Below are 26,639 nucleotides of genomic sequence, written 5' to 3'. Positions count from 1 at the left end.
GATGGAATTATAAAGCCAAGATACATCTGGAACTGGATCTGGCAGCAAGTGTGAAGGGCTGCAAAAAGGCCTTCCAAAGGCATGTTAGTAAGAAAGGGAAGACTAGGGAAAACATGGTCCCACGGCTGAATGGGGCAGAAGACTGGGTGACAAAGGCATGGAAAAGACCAAAATAATTAATGTATCCTTTACTTTGGTCTGCTGATGATATCTGAGTTCTGGAAAGCAAGGCACCTGAGACCAGTGGGAAAGTCTTGAGCAATGACAGCCTACCCTCTATGAAGAAGAATCAGGACAGAGAATATTTGAACAAACTGAATTAATAGAAGTCTGTGTGACAGGATGGGGATGCATCACTGACCAATGTGAGTCCACTTTCAGCTCCTTGAAAAGTTGTGTCAGGGGAGAGAAATAAAAGCTTCATTGTTGTTTCTAGGAACAGCAAGAAATAGGATCTGGGAAACTACAGGTCAGCCAGACTCTTCTCAATCTCTTGAGCAGGTGGTAGAGTGAATATTGCTGGAAGCTCTTTTTAAATATATGAAGGACAGGGCAGTGACTGGGAGTAGACAGCATGGATTTACAAAGTTCTCTTATTCGTGCATGATCAATTCATGCTTGATCAGCCTAGTGACCTTCTACAATGAGATGAGTGGAGGTTGAAGGAAGAGCAGTGGAAGTTGGATGCCTTGACTTTAGTGAGGCTTTTGACAGTGTCTCTCATAACATTCTCCTTGACAAACTGGTGAAATGTGGATTAGATAAGTGGACAGCAAGGTGGTCTGAAAATTGGCTGAAATGGAGTTCAGAGAGTTGTGATCAGTGACACAAAGTCCAGGTGGACACCAGTCTGTGATGGGTACTGTAGGGAGTGAATACTGGCTCCAGTACACCTTAATAGCTTCATTAGTGCCTTTCCAGATGAGACAGTACCCTCTTCACAAATTGCCAGATGTTACCAAATTGGAAGGAGCATTTGATTTACCACACATGTGTAATGCCATTCAGAGGGATCTGGGCAGCTCTGAAACTTCTTTCCTCTTACCTTTAAAGGTGTAAACTGCATGTACAACACCTCACCATGAATAAGGGTAGGTTGTTTGAACTGCTTCAGGGGCTGGTGCAGTAGGAGAATGCTTCTCAGGTTGCAGCCTGAGGCCATGCACAGACTGATCCATCTGGTGCTGCCTCTCTTGCAGCTGGGAATTAGGGAGCCATAGAGAGCAGCATCCACCAACCTTGAGACAGAGAGACTCTGGTCATCTGAGAGTCAGAAGCCAGAGCCTGATGGTTATATGGAGGGTCTTGAGGAGAGTAAATTTGACTGTGGAAGCTCTGGATTGTGTTTGAGGGATGCCTCTTGCTGGATGCAGTCAGACTCATTCAAATATGAAAAATCTGATTTAAGCATAAGAAAAAGCTTTTTTTTCTCTAGGAGAAGTTGAGCACTGGCACAAGTTGCCCAGAGAAGTTGTGTCTCCATTCTTGGAGCTATTTTAAACCCCTCTGGAGATGGCCCCAAGCAGTGTGCTGTAGATGACCCTGCCTAGAGCAGGGAGTTGAACTGGATGGTCTCCCGAGGTTCCTGCTGACCTACTCCGGTCTTTGGTTCTGTGGCACAGCTGAATTTTACTGTACTGATTCTAGTTTGGTAATACTATAAGAAAAATATTGAATTTGCAGTATAGCAAGTTGGGAACATCATTATGCCCTAAATAGAAGCACTGATTAAAGGAAGATAAAATTAATTTCAGAGCTGAACAGAAGGGTAATAACTCATTTCCAAGTGAATGGGATCCAACTTTCTTTGTGATACTGCTCCAGATAAAATACAAAATGAAGGAAGTGATTGGTTTAAAACTGGTTTATAATGGCTTCTCACAAGAAAGACATTGAGGTGCTGGAACATGTCCAGAGAAGGGCAGTGAAACTGGCAAAGGGTCTGAAGCGCAAGTCTTATGAGGAGCAGCTGAGGGACCTGGAGGTGTTTACCCTGGAGAAAAGGAGGCTCTGGGGAGACCTTATCACTGTGTACAACTCCCTGAAAGGAAACTGGAGACAGGTGGGGTTCAGCCTCTCTTCACAAGTAGCAAGAGATAGGACAAGAGAAAATGGCCTCAAGTTGTGCCGGGGGAGGTTTGGGTTGGATGCTAGGGAAAAATTCTTCATCAAAAGAATTGTCAACCACTGGAACAGGCTGCCCAGGGAAGAGGTGGAATGATAATCCCTGAAAGTGTTCAAAAGGCATGTGGATGTGGCACCTGGGGATGTGGTTGAGTAGTGAACACAGTGGTGCTGGGTTAATGGTTGGTCTTGATAATGTTATCTTTTCCAACCTTAACAATTCTGTGATTCCATAAGGGAAAAGTGAGCTCTGAAACTTCTTTCCTCTTACCTTTAAAGGTGTAAACTGCATGAAGAAGGGTAGGTGTCCTCGGCTGTGGTTTGAACTGCTTCAGGGGCTGCTGCAGGAGGAGAATTCTTCTCAGATTGCAGCCTGAGGCCATGCACAGACTGATCCATCTGGTGCTGCCTCTCTTGCAGCTGGGAATAGGAAGCCATAGAGAGCAGCACCCACCAGCTTTGTGACAGAGAGACTCTGGTCATCTGAGAGTCAGAAGCCAGAGCTTGATGGTTATGGAGGGTCTTGAGGAGAGTAAATTTGACTGTGGAAGCTCTGGATTGTGTTTGAGAGATGCCTCTTGCTGGATGCAGTCAGACTCCTTGTGCTGACACAAATGGAAAATTGTGGAGAACTCCTTATTAAACATTTTATAGCATATCTCTGGTTTATTCCATTAGTCAAAGAGCTTGCTAGTCCCATTTAAAGGAAAATTAAATGATAAATGTGGCAGAGAAAGTTCATGTGTGTCCAGACCATTCTGATAAATTTTTAAAACTTCCTCCTCCCCTCAGAAACCCTGGGTTCATATTGTAGATGTTGCCAATTTTTTGTTGAATAATAGTTGTGGTATCTGCATAATAATTCCTTGATATATAAGCTCCTAGAAGCTTCTCCAACATTATGCTATAAATGGTCTGATTTCTACCCAGTGTTTTTAAATAGGTTAAAAAATACTATTCCTGAACTTGTATAATTTGTGGGCGTTCAACACACGGTCCTCAAATCTCCAAGCTGTGACTCACCAGAGCAGTTCTGTTAAAAACATATGCATTTGACTGAGAGTCAAAAGTTGATTGCTTGAGCTATGTTTGCTATTTGTAAACGAAGATGTTGAGTCAGTTTGGGGATAGGCAAAAGGAGACACCCTGCATATCTTCATTATGTGCCTCTTCTGAGACCCCAAAAGTGCTCTGAGTTGGTGTTGCTGCCTCTTGGTTTCAGTTGCTGTCTGCTGCCTTAAAAGGAAGGCATTTGTTCAGTGAAATGGCACATGAAGTCCTATCTTAGGGATGGGCCAAGTTGTAATTATATATGTTTATAAATAATAAAGACACAAACTTCGCTGCTGAGGAGAAAAGTAAGGAATTCAGTGTAAAGGACTGTTACTAGTGCAGGAGTCTCACTTCAGAAGAGTCAGGACTATACTATAAATTCAGATCTTGCTGCTCTGAAAATGTCCTCAGTGATAAAACCAAAAAGCTCGACAGTGTTTTGGGGACTTCTGGCGCAAGGCTCTGAATTCCTAGCTTGGTTGCTGTATAGCATGACTCCTCAGCAAGGCACCGAGCTCTCCAGCAAACTTTGAGCAGCTCCTGCATCTTCACTCACTCAAAAGAAATCCAAATGTAGCAAATTCCAGTGAAAGTAAATGTAAGTATACATTTAAATTTTTAAAAGTTATAAGATCATCTTCAAATTTACTTTCAGAGGAGCTTTGCTAAGATACAGTGCAATGTCCCACCCCGGAAAAAAAACAAAACCAAAACAACCCTGAACTATGTTCTCCCCTTCTATGTATTGCCCCTATGAGATCAGAAGTCTGTTTCTTTCTTGGTCTCTTAATTACTCAATTATTACCGTAGGTTGCAAATTTGCAAGTCAGATTTCATTCTGGTTGTCATGTTTTCAGATTCAGATTTGCTTCAGGTAGAAGTCTTTGGCTTGTTGTTTTCTTGTGTTTAATACTTCAGCATCTCTGCTCTGATCACACTGTGATTGTTAGATCCTAGCTGTTACCCAGACTGAGTGTTTGTTATCATATTTGGCACATCTACTTGGGTAAAGCCCAAAACGAAATGAATACACACTCTTTAACCAATAAGGAATTCACATCTAGGAAACCATTCCCCTTCCTTAGTGTTTTTGCACAGTTTATTTCAATTAACATCTGCAAATAAATCTCCCATTCCAACTCTGATCAAAGTCCTTTTCTGTCTCTTCTTGGTAAGGTTTTCCTAATTGAAAGTCTAAGATTCTGAAAGTCATCCAGTTCTCCTTCCATGCCTTTGCTTTTTATGTGGATTTAGATGTCAGCCAAGATCCTTTAATGAACTCTCTTTGGAGACTCAAAATCATTGCTGCCACTAATATCACCTTCAACTTATTTTCTTGTATTATGCAAAATGTCAAACAGTGACATTTTTATTCCCTACCTGTTTTCTTACCTCAATCTTTATTATTATTATTATTTCATTAATTTTGTAACCAAAATTTTCAGCACTATAATTTTGAAAACCTCCTTTCTATGATTTTATATTCTAAATGAAATTGACACTTGAGCTTGTGGACTCTAGTTTTTTCCCCTAAATGTTCCTGGGATATTGTTTGTTTCAAGATAATAGAATTTTATAATTCAGCCTACACTGGAAATTTAGTCTAATTCTTTAAAACCAAAAAGGTTTAAGATTTCCTGGCTGCTTCTTTTTATACAGGAAGGAAGCCTGAAACCACTATATTTCAAAATGTCAGCTTTGATAATTTTTCAGATGTCTAAAGAAATAGAAAATGCTATTAAATGTAGTAACTGAATTAGTGCAGGGTTAAATGGTATTATTTACTTTATACAAATGTGACAAATAGTTTAGCTGATATTAATCCAAAAGCATTCCTTGATTTGTTTACTACTGATTAAAAAAAAAAAATCTCTTAGTATTTACTCATTTAGAAACAGTATTTGGAAAGGGTTGCCAAGTGTAGACCATGGCAATGTTTTTCTCCTAGCAACTGCCATTCCTCATGCAGTGCTTGTACTATAACATTTTCTGGGGGCTCAAGATGACACTGAAGCCAAATGGTGCTGTAGGCTGGATCAGTAACTTTGCCAAGAGGCTTTTCTGGCCCAGTGGCTTTTCAGGCAGGAATGCTCAGGCAGAGGAATGCTGGCCTGCACAGCACTTGTGGCTCTGCATGCAGAATAGATGTCAGCACTGGCCTTGGTCTGCTGATGGGACTGCAGAGTCGAGCACAGACTGGAGTATGAGTTAATAATGGTCCTGTAGGTGTAGCTGCAGTTGGCCATACAACTTTTGTGTCCTTAGTGCTGTTTAGAAACTGGGCTTCTCGGGTACTTTTGGAGGCTGCGGATCCATGGATTTGGAATGGTGTGTTGAGATAAGGAGATAGGAATTATGTGGTGGAGTAGGCAAGGGGGTAGCCTGAACATCCTGGCTTTCACCCTCGTGCCATGCTGTCTGAATGAGCTAACTCAGCTGGAGGATGAGTTTTCAGGGGCCGTTGTCCCTCCATACAGTCACTAGGGCCCTGTTTGCTCGCTGGCAGCCGCGGCTGCATTCTGCTCTTGCTAACATTGAAAACCCTCATAGGAGGACCTGAAGTTTCTGCCACCATTATTTAAAATGCCATCATATCAGCTGTCTTACTTTTGGAAGAATGGTCTTACCTGATCTGGTGCTTAAAAATCCCTCCCAGCGTAGCCCTGTGGGGACCGTGCTGCCGGAGCTTGGCCCCTTTGCCTGTGGCTGTCGCTGTGGTGGCCGGAGCTGAGCTGGGCTCTGCTGCCACGTAAAGGCTGCAGTGCAGTACAGCAGCAGCTGCTGGGGCCCTGCCAGGTGGCAGAGCCTGTGGCCAGGTCCTTGGGATCAGAAATTGTTTTCTTGGTCGCCATAAATCTCCCCCAGTTCTTTGTTTCCCAGCCGGTAATGGTCTGTGGGGTTTGGAGAGCAGCTCTCCCTCAAAGGCCTTCAGCACCTTCCTGGAGAACAAGTGCCTTATCCTCCCTCAGCTGGGTGATCAACACACAAGGAACTGAAACATCAGGTCCTTTCCAACTTCATTTTTCCAAAAAGACACCCTGTGGCCTTTAGATTAGGCCAAAGCAAGAAGCTTCAGTTCTCCATCCCAGTGCTGAAAACCAGAGCACCTTCTCATGTGCCAGGACCTGGCTTTTACTGTTTCCACACTTGTCAGCAATAAAAACCCACCTAAAACCAGCAGAATGGATAACACAAAAAATGTGCACCAATAAAATGTTGTAAAAGAGCAACATTAATTGCTAGGGAATGTGGTGTAATGGAACATGGATTGTTAGGAATGAGATAGTGTCTCTATGATTTCTACTACACCAGAATTCTCCTCTGCTGAGATAAGAACAGGACAAATGAGTTGGGCCAAGGTTATTAAGTCTCTTGTTTCTTGTGAGCTTTGTAATAGCCCTTGAGGATGACCAAAACACTGCTTGGACCAGTGTAATCCTTAAGAGAGACCAACGAGCTCTAAAAACTGAGTTTTCTATATGGTAGGAGTGATGTGGGAAGTAGCAGCATAAGTGAGATTGTGCTGCTTCTGTGTCTGGGAGTTTGTGGTGTCCTTGAAGTAAGACCAGCAAATGAGAGCACATGCACTGCATGGACTCAGTGGACAGGTTTTAAAAGGCACAGCAGCAGGTGAGCACAGAGCTGGGAGCTGAGAAATGAAATGGAATTTTGAGAAATGCCATTTGTGGAATCAACATCTCTCAGCTGGTAGCATGGAGGAAGGGTATGCCTGTAGGGTGGTTGTGGTACCTGCACTTCCAGCTGGGAGAGTACCTCCCTTCTCACATTCTTCTGGTCATTTTTTTCCCCATAATTTAGGTGGTAGAGGTGAGAAAGAAAAGATTGGTCTGGTACACCAATCTTGGAGAGCTGCCAGCCCCTGCCCCAGAGATCCCACCACTGCAGGAAACAGTGATTTTCCAAGTGCATTCAGCACTTCTTTTAAAAGACATAGAGATACTCCCAAGAGACTTGGAGGTACTGCCAAAACTACACCTCTCCCAGCTCAAACTCCTGAGCCACCTTCCCACACTGGTGTTCAAAGGGGAAAAGACAGAACAATTTATGCTGAGCATGAAATTGTTAAACTTCAGAAAAAATCATCCCGGCCCAGGTTTGAGGATCATTTGAAATATGGTATTTAGGAATGAAAGAATATCCCCTGTAGACCCAAGTTCTAGAGATGCTGACACCAGACCTTTGGTAGCTGAGCTGCTCTGCTCTAGGAGCTTCAGTACTTGCCTCAACATATATTTGTTCTCATTTACCATGAGGTAGGTGTATGCATGAACACTGGTGACATTTTGTGTCTTTACAGTTTACCTCATGATGATTTGAAAATATACAGGTAACTTAAATTTTGTGGTTTTGAAAGGACATTCAAGATCTTGCTCTGCAGTCCTGCCAGAACTGGCAAAAAATAATTATACTATGACACTATGGGAGTTGTGCATGCTAAAGGATGGAATGGGAAGATGTGAGGAATCATTTTTACAGAACCCTCATCATTTAGCATTTCTCCAAAGAATAAGGAGAAAGGAAAATATGTTTAATGTGCTGTGTATTAGAATGGGACTGCATATGTGACTGATCATAAAACAAATCATATTTTAACCCTAAATGTGAGTGAGGGTTACTTGTAAAAGTTATTTTGAAATCATTAACCTGGCTGTAAACAGACTTAGCCAGAAATTAATTAATCTCTTATCTGATTTAGCTTGCTTTCAAATTTCAAGCTGCAACTCAATCAGGACAGAAAAGAAGTTGAAGAAAAATGCTGGCAAATATGTAATTTATATGACCACATCCTTGCAGAAAAAGTTTGTGAGGATATAGAACTCTTGAGAAAAAATATTTGAGGATCTCTGGAGAGAAACAAATATAAAGTTAGTTTAGTTCAGATTGCACAGTAAGGGGGCAGAGATGAGATCACTCTGAGAAGCTGACTTCCAGATTGGATTACAAATGGGATAATAAATAAATGGAGGGATGGAAATTATTAGTGGGAGACCTGCGTGTTGGGGTTTTATTTTACTTATGAGTAGAGTTAATGCAATTTTAAAACTCAGAGTTTTGAGAAAAACATTTTAAAATTAACTTTATTATAATACCTGAAGAGTCCAAATTAAAGCAAAACCTATGCCTTTCAGCAAAACCAGCAGTGGAGTCTCTCTCTCTTAGAGTCCAGTCTGTTGGTGTCCTGTTTCCAGCATGTGAGGTCTGTGTTTTGCAGCCTGTCCATACAGCTTTCCCAGCCACATACTCAGCTTCTTTCTTCCTTCTACCCAGAATTATGCATTACTCTTGTGCCAGCCAAAGTGGGAGTTGACAGCCATGCTTCTCTTCCTTAGAGTTTAGCTTTCTGACCACATGAGAACATGCCAAGCCTCTGGTTTGTGCATGTGTGCAGCAGATGGGGACGGAAGATGCTCAGGAGGTGCTCAGCATTGGCTGAAGGATGGCACAGCCATTTGTGGAGTGCAAGGAGCAGCTTCCTGCACCAGTGGGGCTTATTGGCTGCAGCATCCTTGAAAAGGTGAGCCCTTTGCAGTGGCACATTCATGGGAGTGCACATCTTTTCTAAACCACTGACTTTTTACTGCCAAAAATGGTACAGATCAATAAAATTCAGCCCCAAATTCATGAAAAGACAGCAGAAGATTCCCTTGCATATCCATGTATCCCCGTTTCCCAGTAAATCCAGAGGCCTAGTGTATATAGATTAAATACCATAAAGACTGAAACTTGCACACAGAAGTTGTTTTTTGAAAGGTCAGCAACAGTTTATTTCTGTTAGTAACCTCCACAGCCCTCCTATAAATGAGAGTTATCTTAGAGCAGCTGTTCTTGCATTCAGTCATGTGTTGACTATTGTGAATGCCATATTTCAGAATTAATAGCACACCTGCTTCCAGATGGAGAGAAATTAGGTGTCACACTGTTTGGGCCATGTGTTTTCGTATCTTAATACCCAGTGAGATTGTGAAAGTTTTCTGAGACTTCTTCATTATAGCATAGATCTGTTATATGGACTCACTTTCACATTCCCAGCAGTGAGATGATTTCCAAGGGACTGATCTGTGTTGGATGAACACAGCAATTTTTATGAAATCACTTGCCCTGTATCTGCCTGAAGATAACTCAGTGCTGTCAGGCCAGGACAACCAAAGACAAAACCCAGCTGTAATCTGTTCTGATGATACCACATTTACCATGTTTCACCCGATTTAGTATGTCCTGATTACATTTCCAATAAATGCAGCTACCAAGTTATCTTTATTCAGATTATTTACAGGCTGCTTATTAGGAATTCTCAGTGTATCCTTTGTTTCCATGGTAGCTCTAACAAATGTCTGATTAAACTCAGAAGGAACTTTCTTGCTTTCAACTACTGGCTTCCTGTAAGGCAGCAATTACCAACCTTCTCTCTGTATAATTACTTAGCATACAATTGCTATACTTATCATTGTCTTATCCAGAAATTTCAGCCACAAGTCACCTTTGATAATGCTATTTTCTATAGTATCAGCTGTTTCCCTGTAATAACTAGAAATTGTTTTAATTATTCTGTTGTACTGTGTGTTGATGCAGCAGAAAATGCCCTTGCTTCCATTGCCTCCTCTGGCTGTTCTTCCAGCTGTTTTCCTTGACGCCATCCCAGATGCTTGCTTCCCCACGACAGAGATTTGTTTGTGGTTTTACTTATTTGTTAAATGTCTGACTTCAGGGCTCATCCTCTACTGCAATATAAACGAGACATAACTATGTATTATATGTACCTAAATAACCTCTAATTAAAAATCCTTTGGCATTCTCAACTCATTAAAGCAGAGCATCAGCCTTCTTGATCTTAATAATCTGCCATTCTCTGAGTGAGTTAGTTGTATTTGAGGGCTATCCTGTAACAAGGAAGGAGTCTAAACCTTCTCAGTCCTTAGGCCTGTCTTACTCCCAGTTGTGTCATCCATCATGTTACCAGGAATTGGCTACTAATGCAAAGGAATAAAGATTGTTTCTAATGGCTAGCTCAAAACAAGAAAAAACAAAATAGAAGACAAAAAGAGCTCAGGGGAGAAGAATGAGAGGAATTACATCAGCCAAAAGGAAGAAACAGAAGAGATGGATGAATTCAAATCACAACTAGGTTCGTCTCCAGGCAGTTTTATTCTTCCAGGGGTACATCCTCTGAAAGGAGGGATGGAAGTAGTACCATTACTTCACAACAGGCAAACCAGGCTGCAGAAGATGGCAGGGACTCTGTTAGGTAATTCTGCATCTGTACAGAAACGATTAGGCAACAGCTTGTTTTTTCATATTTGTGTTTCTTAAATAGTTGGTGATTGCATATGAAGGCTTTATAATTCCTGGGAAACTGAAAACATGAGCAAAATCAGAAGAAGGAATATATTTTATCAGAAACAGAGGCAGAAACAGATTCTAAAATCTTGGTTCTAGCAATGCACAACTCCTGTCTACAGCCAGTCTAATTTCTTATCTTGAAAAGAGACAGGACTGCCTAGTAAATGAGATGCAGGAGAACTACTTGACACACAACTGCAAGGCCTGATTTAAGTACAAAAGAGGATAATGTTTTTCTTTTGTGTGCTGAGGCATTTTATGCAAGGGCTGTGAGGAACAGTTTTATAATGTGGAATTTTTTAATGTAGTTGTCGCTTGCCGTGGGAGTAGCACCCTGTTCTGTGATCCATGCAGAACTCATACCCAGAGATCCCTGATCTCTGAGAAGGTACTGCTTTGCTTACAGTATTTTGAGTGTTTGACATGTCTATGGAGCAAATGTAGCTAATATTGAATAAAGAAAGCTGCTGAGGCAAGTTAAACTTATGCAGGGAAAGAAAAATCACTAATAAGCCCTCCACCTTGAGGAAGAATGTGACTGTAATTTGTTGAATAGGTTTTTGTTCTTTTAAAAAAGAAGATCTGAACAAAAAGGAGCGAGTTCATTCTGCTAAAAGCTGCAAAGGTCTTTAGAAGGACTAGGAATTTGCTGCATATTTCAAATGTCTCAAATGCAATTCAGAGCTTTAAAGAACACTCTCTCTGGCCTGAGTAAGGAAAGGGGCATCCCTGTTCATGGGATGTAAGGAGTAGATTGAGTCAGGATTATCCTCCATGCCAAATGAGAATGCACTCTGTAGAAGAGTGCTCTTCTAGCAGCTGTAGAGAAAAACGAGATGCTGCAGCAGGGCTCCATATGGGGAGCAGGAAATGGCTGGCCTTGTTCATCACACAATTGTTTTTTGCTTCAGGAAAAGAAGACTGATTTGCTTGTGGAGACAGCTGAGCCTAGAAGAATCATACCTACTGTCTTCCCCAAAGGAAATGACTAGGAGAGGGCAGCTTGTCATAGAGGGAAGTCTCCACTTGTTCTAAGTATGCATATGTTTGTGCAAGGAGGAAAGTATGTTCCCCAAAAAAGGCTTCATGAAAAGTTCCAAAGAGACTTATATTATCCCAGAGCCAGTAAAACCATCCAGCTCAACTTCTGACTAAATAAAAATTTGTAGTGCCCTCCCTGAAAAAAGATTTCAGGTTAATGACAGTGTATGGAATAAAGAGCACTGTGAACAAGGAGTCACAAGTATCAGCAGTCTGAAATTACAGTGTTTATTTCTGGGCATCACTATTTTGGCCTTTGACCACTGCCCAGCTATCAGCAGTTACTACAGCTATCTCCCTAACATCTTCTGTCACTCAGTCACCCCATTTGAGAAAGGCGTTCATATCAAGCTGTTTCTGTGCAGTAATGTCTGTCTTAGTTGGGTTGGCTTTTTTTCTTAAGTCTTTCCAGTTAAGCCAGGAGCACACCGTTGTGCCAAGTTATGAGATAAACCAGATGAAAAGGGTGACTGCACTTAGCAGAGCACCTCCCAGGAAAGCTGGGCAATTCATCCTGTTGATGGCATGAGGAATTTGCAACAGTTGAGTGTTTCTGGTTATGGAGCTCATTGGCCAAAGCCATAGGTCATCACTCTGGAAGTCTGAGCTTTCAAGCCCTCATTCTCTGTGCTAGTTTTAATTTCTCTGCCCTTTGTTTTGGGACCTCATCTCTTGAATAATAACACACCATTAGCTCTTTGAAAGGAAACCTTCTCTCTACCACCTGCTTGTTTTTACAGTTCCACTTCCTTTCTGTTTCACTTACTGACTTTATACCCAGAAGTATGCTTGCCCTTTCTATCCTGTCATAGAAAGTAAAGAAAAGAATAAACAAGTAAAAATGCTTGAATGCAACAGGGAAAAGACTGGGGACAGAGCTGTTGTGTCTGTAGTTTGCAGCCCATAAGAAATATGTCAGGTTGAATGCTGAACACCAGGTTGATTGGTGTTAAGCAACGAGCACAAGTTAAAAAGTGAGCTTTCCCAAGCTTCTTGTTTCCCATTTATTGATTCTTTGAGTATAAACACACAAATTGAATTCCATGTGTGGTTGGCCAAGATAAAACAGTGGAGGACAATAGCAGATAAGTCACTGTGCCTTAGTTCCTACTACTGTAGACAGAGGTAATAATATTTTACTCTTATTTTTCTGCTCTAGATACTCTGTTAAGACATTCTTGTGGAAGAACCAGGTGGGAAGAGTAAAATGATTTTTTGTATCTACAAGAGAGCTTTGAAAGGTCAGAATCTGGAGTCATTTTATCGGCTATAACAGTATAACAGTGTAGTTACAATGACACATGAAAGAATATTTGACCTAAAAGCGTCATTTTTCCACTTAGACACCAGACTTTCTCAGAACACTTGAGTGAAATTACATCAAAGTATATTTCTGCTTGAAACTATATCAGAAGTTTATAGTAGATGAGAAATTACAGCAAACAACACTATAATGAAAAACAGAAAAAGTGTTCTTTTCATGAGGTTTTTTTTTGTTTTTTGTTTTTTTTTTTTTTTTATACAGGCATTTCTATGCGTTGTTTCTGGACAAAATTTCATACTTGATCAATTTTTTCCAGGAAAAAAATTTCAGGAAAAATTAACAAAGAGAAATCTGTCTTTAATAGCAATACTCAATCATAATATGATGAATTCAGTTAGTCTGAGTATGCCAGGGTACATTAGGGAGAAATTCAGACACTTTTGTCAGACCTGCAAGAGTGGGGCATCACCCTACCAGAGATGGTTTGAAATTCTAATGTTTTGTTCTTGCTGATGCTGTGTGTGGTGTGTGGAGAATACAAACTGCTTTGTGATGATGGGATTTGGGGGGATAGCAGTTTCCTGTCCCAAAGGAGCTTGAATATGTCTTTGCACTTTCTCTCAATGTGCATCACAAATGTGGTTTCCTTTCTTTAGAGAAAAAGGAAGGTCCAATTCCTATTGTATAAATTCCTGTTGCAAATTTCCTTGTATTTTTTCAGTAACTGTTAGGGACAGCTTTGAGGAAGCAGTGAATTACATACAATATGATGGACACCACAGCCCATCTTTGACTGAGATAAAGGGAAAGAGCTACCACACTCCTGTTCAAATCCATGAGAACCAGATTACCAGGGATACTGGTGATGAATATCTGTTTCAACTTGGATTTAAGTCCATGCTTCACAAAAGTACAATAAGAGATTTTTAGTTGCATTTTGGTTAACGTTCCTTGTGCTACATAAGCAAAGTTGGTTTGTAGACCAGAAAAACAAAGCTAAAACTTTAAAGCTAAAGCTTTGGTAGAGAAAAGCAAAGTATGTGTATGCAAAGTGCATATCTGAAGCTGATATTTGCAGGGAGCAAACCTCCTCACTGTTTCTGTGGTAACAGGATAGATATTGTAACTCATGAGTTGCTCTCAAGTGCAATTCTGAAGTATCAGTCTGGCTTTCCCTCACCTCTTTGATTTTTCACTACTTTGGGTCTTGGTCTTGAGGCATGAAGGGCTTGAAGGCTGTTCACTAGATTAACTTAGTCCCACTCTGTACAAGACTGTCCAGACAGGTTAAGAGCATCTTCAGGACCCACCAACAGGCTTTCATTCAAAAAGAAGACCATACAATCTATTTAGGCTGTTATTCATTCTCTACATAATCCTTAGCCATTCTTTATATGCCCAGAGGAACTTTGTTTAGCCAAGAGTTTTACTCCTGAGAGAAAACAATGTGAAAAGATTTTTCCCCCAAGCTTGACTGTTTATGCTGCATTTTATTCCTCTTACCCTAAACCCCTGTAAACTCTTGTTGATGCTCCCTGGACCATCTCTGGATTATCTGTCCTCAGCATTTTCTAGACATGTGTGCCAGGGGTTTTCAGTAGCCTCCATAGTCTGAGTAATGCCTTCTAAATATTTGAGTTTGGAGGCTGGGCTAGGACCAGGTGTGCCTGTTCCTTCTTCCCAGTTAGCTTCCCTCTTGTTTATTCAGAGTTTCTTGTCGTTAACATTGTTTTGCTTTCCTGTGAGGTTTTGGGTTTGTTTTTTTTTTAGCAATCTATAGTGTGGTTTATTCCATGGTAGCCCATTAGAAATAAGCACATCAAGAATGTGCCTTATTAAGAAAACAATTCCTGGACTCCTGTGGACTCGTTTGAAAATTAAAACCCTGCAGAGTGTTTTTAATTAAGCTGATGAGTCTACCTTCTTATATCAAAACAGCATCAAAGAAGAAATCAAAGAATTCACAAATTCTGATTCAGCGTCCAGCTGTCACTAGCATTTTAATGATTTTCTGTCAGCTGTCCTCCTTTAAAAATTTTTGGCAGAATTTCTTCTCCCTCCTGACATAGTTAAAAAACAATCCTATGTACAATAATATACAAATAGTCCCTCCTGTGTTGATCAGCAAAAATTATTTTCTTCCAAAAAATTGATTTTTTTTCCAAAAATTGCTGTAGAGTGTTGGTTTTCTGAGCTTTTTTAAAGGGAGAGCTATTTTTTTTACTATTTGATATATAATTGCTATCCTTTGAAGGAAAACCAAGAATTTTTCCTCTAACAGATAAGAAACTATTAGGGAGCATGTTTAGTCCTGTGTATCTTATTGACATTGGTGTGAAGCGAGCAGGTAGGAATTTATCTTGGGGTCATGCTGTTAGGTAAGACATTATTTATTTTCATAGTCTAATACTTTTCATATAAATTTTCTGATACTTTTCACATAAACTTTTCATCAGTTTTTAATTATAAGGAAGACGTTAAACTTTCTGCTTAAAAATAATGACTTGACAGGAGAGAAATTATTCTCTGGGTTGATGATAACATTGATCTTCCTTCATTTTGGTCCATTAGCTGCACAGCTCTTTTATCATTAGAGAATGATCTTCCAGCTTTGCTGTTTACTTTTCTTTGCTGATATTCTCATCCTCTTAATGATTTAAAAAGAAAAGAAAACAACTCACAGAAGCAGCTGGTAGTGCTCTTTTTCTTACTCTTTCCTGTTGTACTTCTACTGAGAGCTACTTAAACCCTGGCAGAAGATAGGAAACACCGTTATTGGAAATGAGACACTGCAGCTTATCAGCAGCTTATCATCTAATGCTTCTAGTCACTCTTCCAGGTTGTTACTCACAAATTATTTAGATAAATGTGATTCAACCAACGCTTCTTTAAATAGGGATATATCTATATCTAGATCTACATCTACATCTAGATATAGATAAATACACTCACATACACACTCTTCTCTTTCCTATTGCTTTTCTTGGGGCACATTGCCTGTTCAGAGCTGCCACCACATCATACAGGAAAAGGATAATGACAGCATGCTGCCAACCCAGCCTGTGAGGGCAGTCTTCCAGGAGATGCAGCAGAAGTGGGATCACTCTGGGTTAGACCCGATTCTCTGTGCTCCTTATCCACAAATGGGAACAACTCAACTATGCACACAAATTGCTGTGCTTTCTACAGCTGATCAGTGGCAACTGGTTAAAAGGCAGGATATATGTGGCAACTTCTTTACACACAAGGAACTCCTGTTGGTTGCTGTGTCTTTTGCATACATTCACCTCATGTGAGTCTTGTCCCAAATCCATAGAAATATGCAGACAAACCGTGCAAGGTAGTAAACTAAAGGCAAACTTATTTCAATATGTAGTTATGGTAGTAATTAAAAAATGGTGCTTAAAACAAATGAAAATTATCCAAAAATCACTCACATCTTTTAGACATGATAAATGGCCTTTTTCAAACTTTGGCAGGCAGGCAGCTCTAAATACATGGGGAAGGTAGAGAAGCTGTTCACCTCCCCAAGGAGAAGGGATCTGTTGGGTACTGTGGAGTGGGCTGGTGTGAGCTGTGTGTAGCACCTGCCTGCAAAGCACCAGATCTGTGCTTAGGGTGTTTTTATTCCTCATTCCACCTCAGGCCAACCCTACATAGTACTTACTTTTCTGTGAATAATGCCAAGTGACAGTGGCAGGAGAAGGATTTGGGAATGAGGGACCTGTTGCCATTTCTGTTGTGGCATTTTACATAGCTTTTATCCTTCAAGCAAATGTTCTTTTTCACTTACTCTGTGTGACTTTTGTGTAAATTGGAAACCTTATCCATTTAGAAAATGAGCAATGTTAATACACCACAGTTTCACTGAAAACAGCAATGGGCACTGAAGTAGCAGCTCCTGGTTAAACAGAGGTTTGCTCTGGGGAAGTGATGTTCCTGCTCGTCAAATGCTGCAGCACTCTTCTGGGAATATCAAACAGCTCAAAGGGCTTGTTTGTTAGTACAGCACTTTTCACTGAAGCTATTTTTTCTACAGTTGAAAACTCCTGCAGTTCCTCTGAGATCCCGTGTGTTCCTGGTCTCCCATCACGGGATGTGCCTTGTCAACCCAGCTGGCACATGTGCATGTCTGTGCCGGGTGTGGTAGCTGCACAGAGAACAGCTCCTTTCTGTCTAACTCTGGCTTCAAACCTCTTTCCTTACAGATGTCCACACAGAAGCAGTGCAGGCAGCCCTTGCTAAACATAAAGAAAGGAAAATGGCAGTCCCCATGCCCTCAAAACGACGTTCATTGGTGGTGCAAACATCAATGGATGCCTACACACCTCCAGGTGAGTATCTCTCTATTTTTATGAGAATTTTAGAAATTATTCGTTGTGCTGCTATGAACTGCTAATCTGTCAGCATAGATAGTAATGGAATCATTTGATGCACACTGGGCTTAACTGAGGTATGTTTGAAGAGAAGGTGAACTGAGTAGTGGAAAAGTCAACAGGGAGAGTTCACATGATTGCTTTGCCCTTGGTGATACCTTAGATTGCATTGGTCCTTTTGGGCTTACAAGGACTTGACTATGGCCTGCTTGTTGTATTTTATAACAGTCTAAGTTCCTTTCTCTTTTCTGGTTTATTCACTAACAGTGTAATGTAACATTGTCTTAGTAATTAGTTCTGCCATTCCTTTTCAAGTTTATCTGCTCTTTTATCTGCTAGATTGTGAAAATACCCCATATCTCATGCTTCTCATACTCACTGAATCCAGCTGAGACTCTCATTTCACTGAGGATTGTACTTTGTGCAATTGGAAAAGTGTCTCACAGACCTCGTGGAGTGAGCTTGGGAAAGTTTTTTTTTTTTATATTCTCTTCTAGCTGGAGATCTTGAGAAGATTCTGTGTTTAGCATTACAAAGGAAGACTTAAATTATCTTCTTTTTTTTTTTTTTTTTTGTACAGTAATACACACGCCATGACCTTAGAGCAGGAGAGGTGAATAGTTAGCAACTGACTTAGTTTCGGGGCTTTCAGTATTGCAGTTTTCTCATTATGTTTGCCTACCTTCCTGAGATTTTCTTAATGGCACTTTCTTGATATTTTTGATAGGAATTTGAGTTATTTCTATTAAGAAAACCACGAAGCACTGCAAGTTAACAAGCTGGTTTTTTTACTAGATACTTCTTCTGGTTCAGAAGACGAAGGCTCCATACAGGGCGACTCCCAGGGAACTCCCACCTCAAGCCAGGGAAGTATAAACATGGAACATTGGATCAGTCAAGCGATCCACGGCTCTACCACATCAACCACTTCCTCCTCCTCGACACAGAGTGGAGGCAGTGGTGCTGCACACAGACTAGCTGATGTTATGGCTCAAACACATATAGGTCAGTATACAGATGTGTTGAGTGTGTTGAGTTTAACATGAATTTTGACTCTCACATTCTGCTGATGCTGCTGTAGGAAGTGTTACAAAAGTCTTTCCTGTGCTGCTTCTTTGCTTTTTAATATTCATGTATATTATATGGAGAGATAGCCCTATGTTCCTATTTGGGGGTAAGCTTATGTTGTGGCAAATAGGGTCTAGCTGTTGGTTGCCAAGTACCTTAAAATATACAGTTGCATGACTTCCATTACTTAGCACTATAAAGGTCTCTGTAGGATTCATCAGTAAGGAAAATCAGTGCATGCATCATTAGGGATTGCTTGCATATGAGTTTCCCCCACTGCTGCACCACTTTAATTACATAGCTTGAATGATTTTTGATAATTCTGTTAACAGTAGTCCTCTTAAACATATTTTTTCTGCCCTTAATTGAATTTAGAATACTTGAACTGGGATATCTAGCGATTATACTCCGTGGGAGAGACCATTACATAGCTTCAGAGAAGGGAACTGTTATTATTAGTAGCTTGTTTATTTCCTTTGAAAAGATCCTAGGAAGTCAAAGCTTTATTTCCATTAGGGCTAAGCTTCACAGACATTATTTATGAATGTTGTGCCGTTGACACTGGTCTTTATTAACATGAGGCAGCTATTTGATTGGATATGTGGAAAGCAAGGCTTGGTTTCTGTTCACTCTTCAGCTGCTTATCATACAAGGCCTTTGCTTTGGGTATGTTCTTGCTGGGGTGTGTATTTTGGGCTCTCACTGAAAATCTGTTACAGTCTTTGTTGGAACAGATAAAGCAACTTTACTATTGTCTTACTACAGTTTTGTGTGACTGTTCTTCAACTGACATTTCCTTTTTAAGTATATGTAATGACATACATGAAAGCATCTTGAGTGTTCCTGATTTTATGTGCTGGAATGAGAGTACATATCCCTTGGGTTTTGCTTTGAGTATAGCTTGATGTAACACCTGTATTTTCAGTAATCCTCTCATCACGATCTGGAACTGCTGAATTGCAGTCAGGGGAAGAACTTGTATTGTATTCATAAATTCATGCTAAATGAATGCTTAGAACCTTGTTTTAGAAACACATACATTGGGAACACATTAATCATTGCATTTGATTATTTTCTGTGACTTCATCTTCAAATGCTACAGGAAATTATAGCATAGAGAATTAAATTTATCCAGACTCTGAAAGGTTGCATTACTCACACACAAAGTCTTAATGTGTCTTTAAATATAGCTTCTTTATAATTTGACATTTTAGTAATTTTAAATCAGGCACAGTAAATCGTCTTTTATAATCACTGAGTTTGTGGTAAATAATACAGCATTTATAGAGCTAAGATGGCACAATTCTGCAGAAGAGGGAAACTACTATATCTTATACGTGTTTTATTGTGCCTTGTTGACTAGAAAGATCTTGCCTCTGAAGGAAGTGCATGCCTCAGTGCATGCATAGTTTCATTCATTCTGACAATAAGATGCCTTAAATTGCATGTCTTCTTGGACAGTAGTTGAGGTGTAGTAATGTAAAGGTCATTTGGGCACAAAATATGAGTGATGAGACTGGGATCTTATGGTTGCCATCAGTCATTGCTAAAACTATTTGAAATGTAAGAGAAGCTGCACAGTTGATAACTGTAATATGTATTTCTTCATTGGTGAGCTGCATTCTTTAAGAATTTGAAATTAAATTGCTATTTTGTTTCTTGCCCATCCAAGAAGGTAGATTTTGCATTTAAATGTATTCTAAGAAGTAATAGATTTGAAGTATGCTTCAAAGCCTGGCCCTTTCCAAGGCAGTGGGCAAGTGATGGTAGATGAATAATAATCTTCAGTGGGAAAGAAGATGAGAGAGAAGAGTAATCCTGTTCCTTAAGGCTCCTCAGCTATCAGAGACAGTTTGTTCTTGGTCACAAAGAACATGTTACCATGGCTTGATGTTTGTTTGGTCTAGAGAGTTGTTCTCCAGAGTCAGCCTGCAAGAGAGAAATAAATCAACTGTATATATGTAAGGCCGTACTCTGAAGGTGCTAATTTTGATAAATACAAATTCAAGGTGTAATGAGGAAGACCTTAATGATAACCCATAACAAAGCCCTCCATTCTGATATCCACTAGGATTTTACCTCCAGAATGCATCACAGAATGAATGGGAGATTTTTTTCCAGTTTAAGTATACAAATGCAGTTTTGAAAAGGAATTTGATAGAAAGCTTTGGCTGTAATAGAATCAGATTTATCTTTGTGAATCATTTGGATAATTTGCATAAGCTATTATATGCTTTTTATGTTATACTGTTCATTTAATTTGACTGCTGCTACTTTATTGTGGCCAAAGTTCTAGTTTGGGATAGGTATAATTTAAATATTCTCAGCTTTACGATGCTCAGGGTTCTGCATTAAGCTACAGGCAAAGTCTTTAGTTTGGCATAAGTAACACACCTGTGTTCAGTAATTCTTGAATTTAGAGGTCAAACCAGTGAAATCTGTAAAAAAAAATCTGTAAAAAAATCTGATGTTCTGACCCTTCTTTGGGTCAGTAGTGTGCACATTTCTAAGATCTTCAAGCTTTCATTTGTTGGTATTACATGGTTTGGATTTATATGTATATAAAAATCAGGGACAGAAAGCACACCACAAAGCTCACAAAGATCGTGCAATGAAAATTACCCAATGCTTGCCTATCATTGTAAATCTATATAAAGTTAATAATCTCACTTCAAAGTTTTGATCCTATAGGTGCAATTAATGTTCCTTTTATGTGTTTCAAATATGGTTCTGTTTGAAAATCAAAGGCTTCTATCCACATTAAAGGCTACATAGATTGCTAATCAAATAAATATAAAACCATGTGCCATAAGCATGGCTGATAGTTTTCAGACAACTTGGAAATTCTTGTGTTCTGATGGGGAATGTTAACTTATACAGGCGACTAGTTTAAAATACAATCTGTCACCTGGATATCAATACAAGAAAAACCCAGCTAATGGAAAGAGCTGCTTCTTTAACTCTGGATTTCCCTGACAACCAGAAGAGCCAGCTTATTTGGGAGTAAAAGCTGCATTTTCTTCAAGTATAGTGCTGCAGGAATGCTTTTTGAGTTCCTGGAGACTTTTCAAATACCTGCTGCTTATGTGAGCTTCCAAACCTCCACTGAAATCATTCCTCCACTTCTTTGCTTCTCCTCAGACATGAGGCTTTGTCAGTGCACATGCTCTATCCCTACATGAATGTGCTCTGCTTTTTTGGGCCTTTCTGATCTTCATGAAGTGGGGTAAATGATGTCGCTCTAGTGGCAGAAATGAAGAGAGGCTTAAATGGAACCAGCTGTTCTGTCTGTGATCTCCTAATGCAAGGATATTGGAAGAGATGGGAATAGGAGGTGACGCAAATATGTATGTTTGATGGAGGAAGTGCTTTGAAGTCATGCAGCTGTCAGTTCCTACTTTTTAGTGAACAGATGTGTCAGGATCATGATTCTTAATGAAACCTCAAACAATTCTTCAAGTTATCTGACATAAGACCAAGCAACTCTCTACAGATTGTGTCCGTAGCCAAAGCTTAGATTGACTGTACTATTCAAAAAAAAAAAAAAAAAAAAAAAAAAAGGCACATTCACATAACATAACAATTATCTTTTTTCTTTAGAAGTCATTCGGAGCAAATCTTTGTCTGTATGATTTTCATTTCTCCAAGCCTGACTCTGAGATGCTAACTGACCAGAGATTTGTAAATCTAATGGATGAAACTTAACGCTGTAGATACTGCAATGATAAGACATCTGCTGAGCAGATACTATAAAGGAACACACCAAGACAAACCTTAGTATTCCTCTTCTTCTGGTCGAAAGTAAATAGCAGCTGGGCAGCCAAGGCACTAGAACTCCTTCACTGAACCATGATGGCAATCTTGGGATGAGAGTTTCTTTTAGGCTACTTCAAGTGCGAGTGCTGTTTGTTCGAAAGGAAAGCCTTTTACAAAAGAGCAGGATTCTTGTTATGTTCTTTCCCCCTGCTCAGCACCATGTGTAACAAAGAAGAATTTGGTTTTAAGCACAGAGTTCTGAAGGGAGAGCATCCCTGCTCATGTATCTTTTGCCCCACGCATTTAAAAAAACCCAAAAAACCTTTAACTCCACTTCACTTTGCCTTGTAAAGTCTGAAAGATAGAAATATACTTCACTGGAAAGATGTAAGCTAATACAGCTCACTTTAAAAATACTTTCTCATGTTACTAATAGCTGACTAAGTACAATTATTTTCTTAGTCACGATCTCCCATATGCATAGCAAAATTGCATTATAAGTAACGAGAAAAAGATAAACATCAGCATTTTTTAATTGACTTAGTTATTGAGCAATACAATCACAATCTATAAAAAGCTCTTGCCACTTAACAGGAAAGCACAAAAAATTATGCTGAGTCTAAGATAGTTGTTAATGACAAGAAATTTAAAATGAAGGCATTATTCAAGCAGTTACTGGTATAAGCTTCATTGTTCAACTTACTGTACTTCAGTTGGTCACTTATAGCACAATATAAGGTGTTTGTTTTAGTAAAATTGTAACAACGAATGTGATCAGAAGTGAAGGTCCAACTGGACACTTGTAGAATGCAAGACATTTTTGAGTTGCTCAATAAAACCATGTAATATGATTGGGTGATAGGATTGAGCCCTTATGATGTTGATGAATATAAACATTAAATAACTGTTGCATACATTAATGTCATGTCTTAAATCTGCATGTTGATTGTCTGTCAAATGCTACCTTTAAATGAGAAGTATGCAAAGTAAGCATCTATTAGCATCCTTTTCCTGTATGTGTAGCAAAAAAATTAAGTTTTCTGTGTTGATGGTGCATAAATTTGGGACTGAATGCACACGAATCACAGTGTTTCAAAGTTAAAACTCATAAAAATGAAAGTGCTTTAAAATTATGTTTGAGGTTAAATTTACTGTAGAAGTTGGTGTTCTAGTTCTTAGAGCACCAAAATGCTTAAAGATGAGGTTTAGTAAGAAGCACATCTTGGAAATGGTATTGGAAGATGATGACATTTTCCCAGAATTTTTGCATTTTGAAAAACTGTTACCCTCTTGTTAAATAGAATACATTTCTCTTCACTTCCATGGGAGCAGAATAAAGACCTGCCTTCTTTTGTAACTTAGAGGCTGCTGGGGATCATTTATGTCAATTGAAAGAAAAGCTGTTATATGCTTATGGTGTTTATCTCCATCTAATCTAATGTGGATAAAAATCTTCAAAAAATTTATGGGACAACCTATAAAAAGAGTACAAATATGTAGGAAATACAGACTCAGACTTGAAAACATGGGAAGACGAACTGTGGTAGCCTGCTGAGTTATCAGGCCATGAAAGAGAAAGATTATCTCAGTGGAATTGTTCAGCAGCACTGGCATGAGTCAGACCAAATCGTGTTTGCCTTCTGGAAGGCAAGGCTTTGTTATGTGGAAGAATTGAAATATCTCTGTCTAAAAATAGTAGACAAGCAAGTGTCCATGAAGAATGCAAAGTTCATGTTTCTTTACATTTTATTTCTTGCCTCTGGTTTCCAAACCTGCTATGATTGACTTTTTTCCTTTCTTAACTAAAACTGACATATTCAAAATACAAAGGTTATAGAAGTGATATGCATTGTCGCTTGCAAGTGATTGACAACGTGCTGTGTTCTTTTTACTTAGAAAAACTAACACAATAATCCATGAGAAGTGTATTTGTCTGGGTCTTTTCTATTTGCAGATGTCCACAAGCTCTAAGTAAAATCAGTGTCAGTGGAGATGTCAGTGCAGAACCTACAACCTAATTGTATAATTCTTTTAGCCTATTGCTTATGTGATTGCAGATATACAGCCCTATTTTAATCAGTGCAAACTTTATTTATTAAAATTATATTACACAATATAGTTCAGCATAATAATTTTGTGCGTTAACTTTAACGGCTGTTCATACGTTGGGGAAAAAAACCTCAGATGGTCTCCTTTCCTCTGCCTTTTGCTTTTCTGCCCTTTGACATTAGAGGTACACGGTTAAACCTGTTAACTTACTTTTCACAGAAAATCATTCTGCCCCTCCAGATGTTACCACTTACACCTCAGAACACTCAATACAAGTAGAAAGACCACAAGGATCAACGGCACGGGTGGCACCAAAGTATGGCAATGCTGAGCTTATGGAGACCGGTGATGGTATGTAACAAAGCAGAACTGGGGTTGTTTTGAGTATCCTGACCTTTTTAGTGTTACTGTATGCATCTGCTCTTGTTTTTTGGGTGTTTTTGTGGTTCATTTCCTGGTCACTTTTCACTAGTGAGTAGAAAGCTGCAGCACCTTTACAGTTCTAAAATAAGCTGGTATCAATGAAGATAACATAGAGAAATATTTCTTAGTCAGCAAAGCTGACTCCCATAGAAACTGTTTGGCAAAAACCCCCAGAGAATCCCTTTAAGCCATTATCATGCTGCCTGGTTACAGCTAGTCTTTTTAAATGGCAAAGAATGTGACATGCTAGGATGGCTAGCTACATCTTGAAAACTGACATGTTTGAAGTTTTATTTTCTGAGTTTGTTTTTCTTTATTTGAAAAACAGTTTGTAATCCCTTCCTTATTTACCGCTCCTCTTTTCTAAAACTTACCAAACAATATTTCAGCACAGCATGGAATTGTTGACCAAGTGTACTGCATCTAAACTTAGTAGCTTCAGCTCTAAATAAAGTTTTGGAGCCAACCTTATGGAAGGGTAAGAAGTGAAATTCCTGCAATGCAGTGACAGAAATCTATTAGTTCAGGAACAGATGACATGCACATTGGAGAGGTTTTGCACTCAATTAGAGAAAAGGAAGTGGGAGGACATTGATGAGACTATATAATAACAACACTCCTTGCCCCAGGCTGCCGCTCAGACCTGTGTTTTCTCAAGTGCTGTATGGGCAAGCATGCTCCCTTTGGAGATTGCTGGCTGGTGGGATTGGCTGTAGGGGTGTTCAGAGAATACAGGGGCATGCTGAAGTAATACAAAGATGTGAACCATGTTTAAGATGGGTACTAGACAGATGTTCCCTGCAGTGTAAAAAATAACTCAGAATAAGTGATGGGGCAGAACCTATGACCCACACTCCTCTCCAGGCTGCAGTCTAGTCGGACAATGTTGATATGCCCAATGATCATGGGGAGGGCCAGTGCCAGTTTTCTCACTGACCATTGCTGAGGCAATTAGCTCAGGGTGCTGACATTTGCTGTAGGGACATTCTTTCCACTGCACTTCTCTCCCTCAATCTGTGTGCTGCTTCCCCTCTAATTTTGCAACTTTGCTCTGACATTGTTGTATTGGTTTTACTTACTTTAGACATCACTGTTCCTTTTTGCTTATATGTTTTGATGTTAAATACTTGAGTCACGATATGGCATGAAAATGTAGTCCTAGACCTTTTCTTACCCCTCTTGATGTCTGGCGGGTGCAGACTGGCTGTCGACTGATGTCTCCATTGATCCTTGTCCTGCAGGAGTACCAGTGAGCAGCAGAGTGTCAGCAAAGATTCAGCAGCTGGTCAATACACTAAAACGGCCCAAACGACCACCATTACGAGAGTTCTTTGTAGATGACTTTGAGGAATTGTTAGAAGGTAAAATGACTGTTTTACAAAAGGTTTGGGGATCAGTTATTGAAACTATGTAAAATGTTTGTCTCATGCATTGACTTTCTAGAAAGCCAAGTAAGCCCTCCCTGTACTGGCAAGTACCAAAAAACCATTGGTGTTCAGTGGAATCTGCTTGTAGTAAGCTTGGATGTAGACCTGTGGAGTCAAAAGTCTCTTGTTTTCTCAGCTCCTGGTTCTGCTTGCAAAGAAATGACAGAACAGAGTGTAGGGATGCTTTGTTTTGAGAGCATTCAGCTGTGAGTTACAGCCATTGCTTTGGAACAACAATAAGAGAAAATATGTTAGTGAGGGAGCATGTTAAATGTTTTATACATCCTTTGTGTAACAGTGAAGTATGAAAAATTAACTAAATGTGAGGTAGAAACAAAGATAAAGTCAATAAATGGAACTTTTTTTAAAAAAGACCAATGCTTTGAGAATTAAGATTTACCAGGATGTGGAAATTTAAATAGTCTTCACAGGAATTTATAAGAAAACATGTAACAGAACATGACTTAAATAAATCTGTTACTTGTTAAAGTACATTTTTGTCAGTAGTTCTGCAGTTCATCTCAGTGCTGCATTTTTTCCAGGAAAAAGTATTCTCCATCTCTCTTTAGGAATAAAGAATGGTTTACTGTTCTGAAGATCAATATATGCATGCTGGCTCAGCAGTTTCTTTCCCTTCTTGTAAAACTAGTGTAAGAACAAGGGACTTTTCATTCCTGAGGTGCATCAGTTGCTTGATCT

General features: G+C 39.5%; 1 protein-coding gene across 5 annotated transcripts in view; it reads left to right on the top strand.

The window, feature by feature from the left end:
* DIP2C (disco interacting protein 2 homolog C) overlaps positions 1-26,639 on the top strand; it is a 317,783-nt gene that overhangs the window by 187,423 nt on the left and 103,721 nt on the right. For 4 of the 5 annotated variants that reach the window (XM_083871325.1, XM_083871324.1, XM_083871323.1 and 1 more), the window contains 4 exons: positions 17,050-17,175; positions 18,013-18,222; positions 24,310-24,441; positions 25,755-25,874. In XM_083871325.1, the coding sequence (XP_083727451.1) occupies positions 17,050-17,175; positions 18,013-18,222; positions 24,310-24,441; positions 25,755-25,874 (588 nt within the window). The remainder of the gene's footprint in view (positions 1-17,049; positions 17,176-18,012; positions 18,223-24,309; positions 24,442-25,754; positions 25,875-26,639) is intronic. The other variant, XM_083871322.1, reaches the window with a different exon arrangement.

The sequence above is a fragment of the Zosterops lateralis genome, assembly GCF_965231275.1.
Source record: "Zosterops lateralis genome assembly, chromosome: 1".
NCBI lineage: Eukaryota > Metazoa > Chordata > Aves > Passeriformes > Zosteropidae > Zosterops > Zosterops lateralis.
The sequence above is the reverse complement of the archived record's forward strand: the minus strand, read 5'-3'. Positions and strand labels throughout refer to the sequence as shown.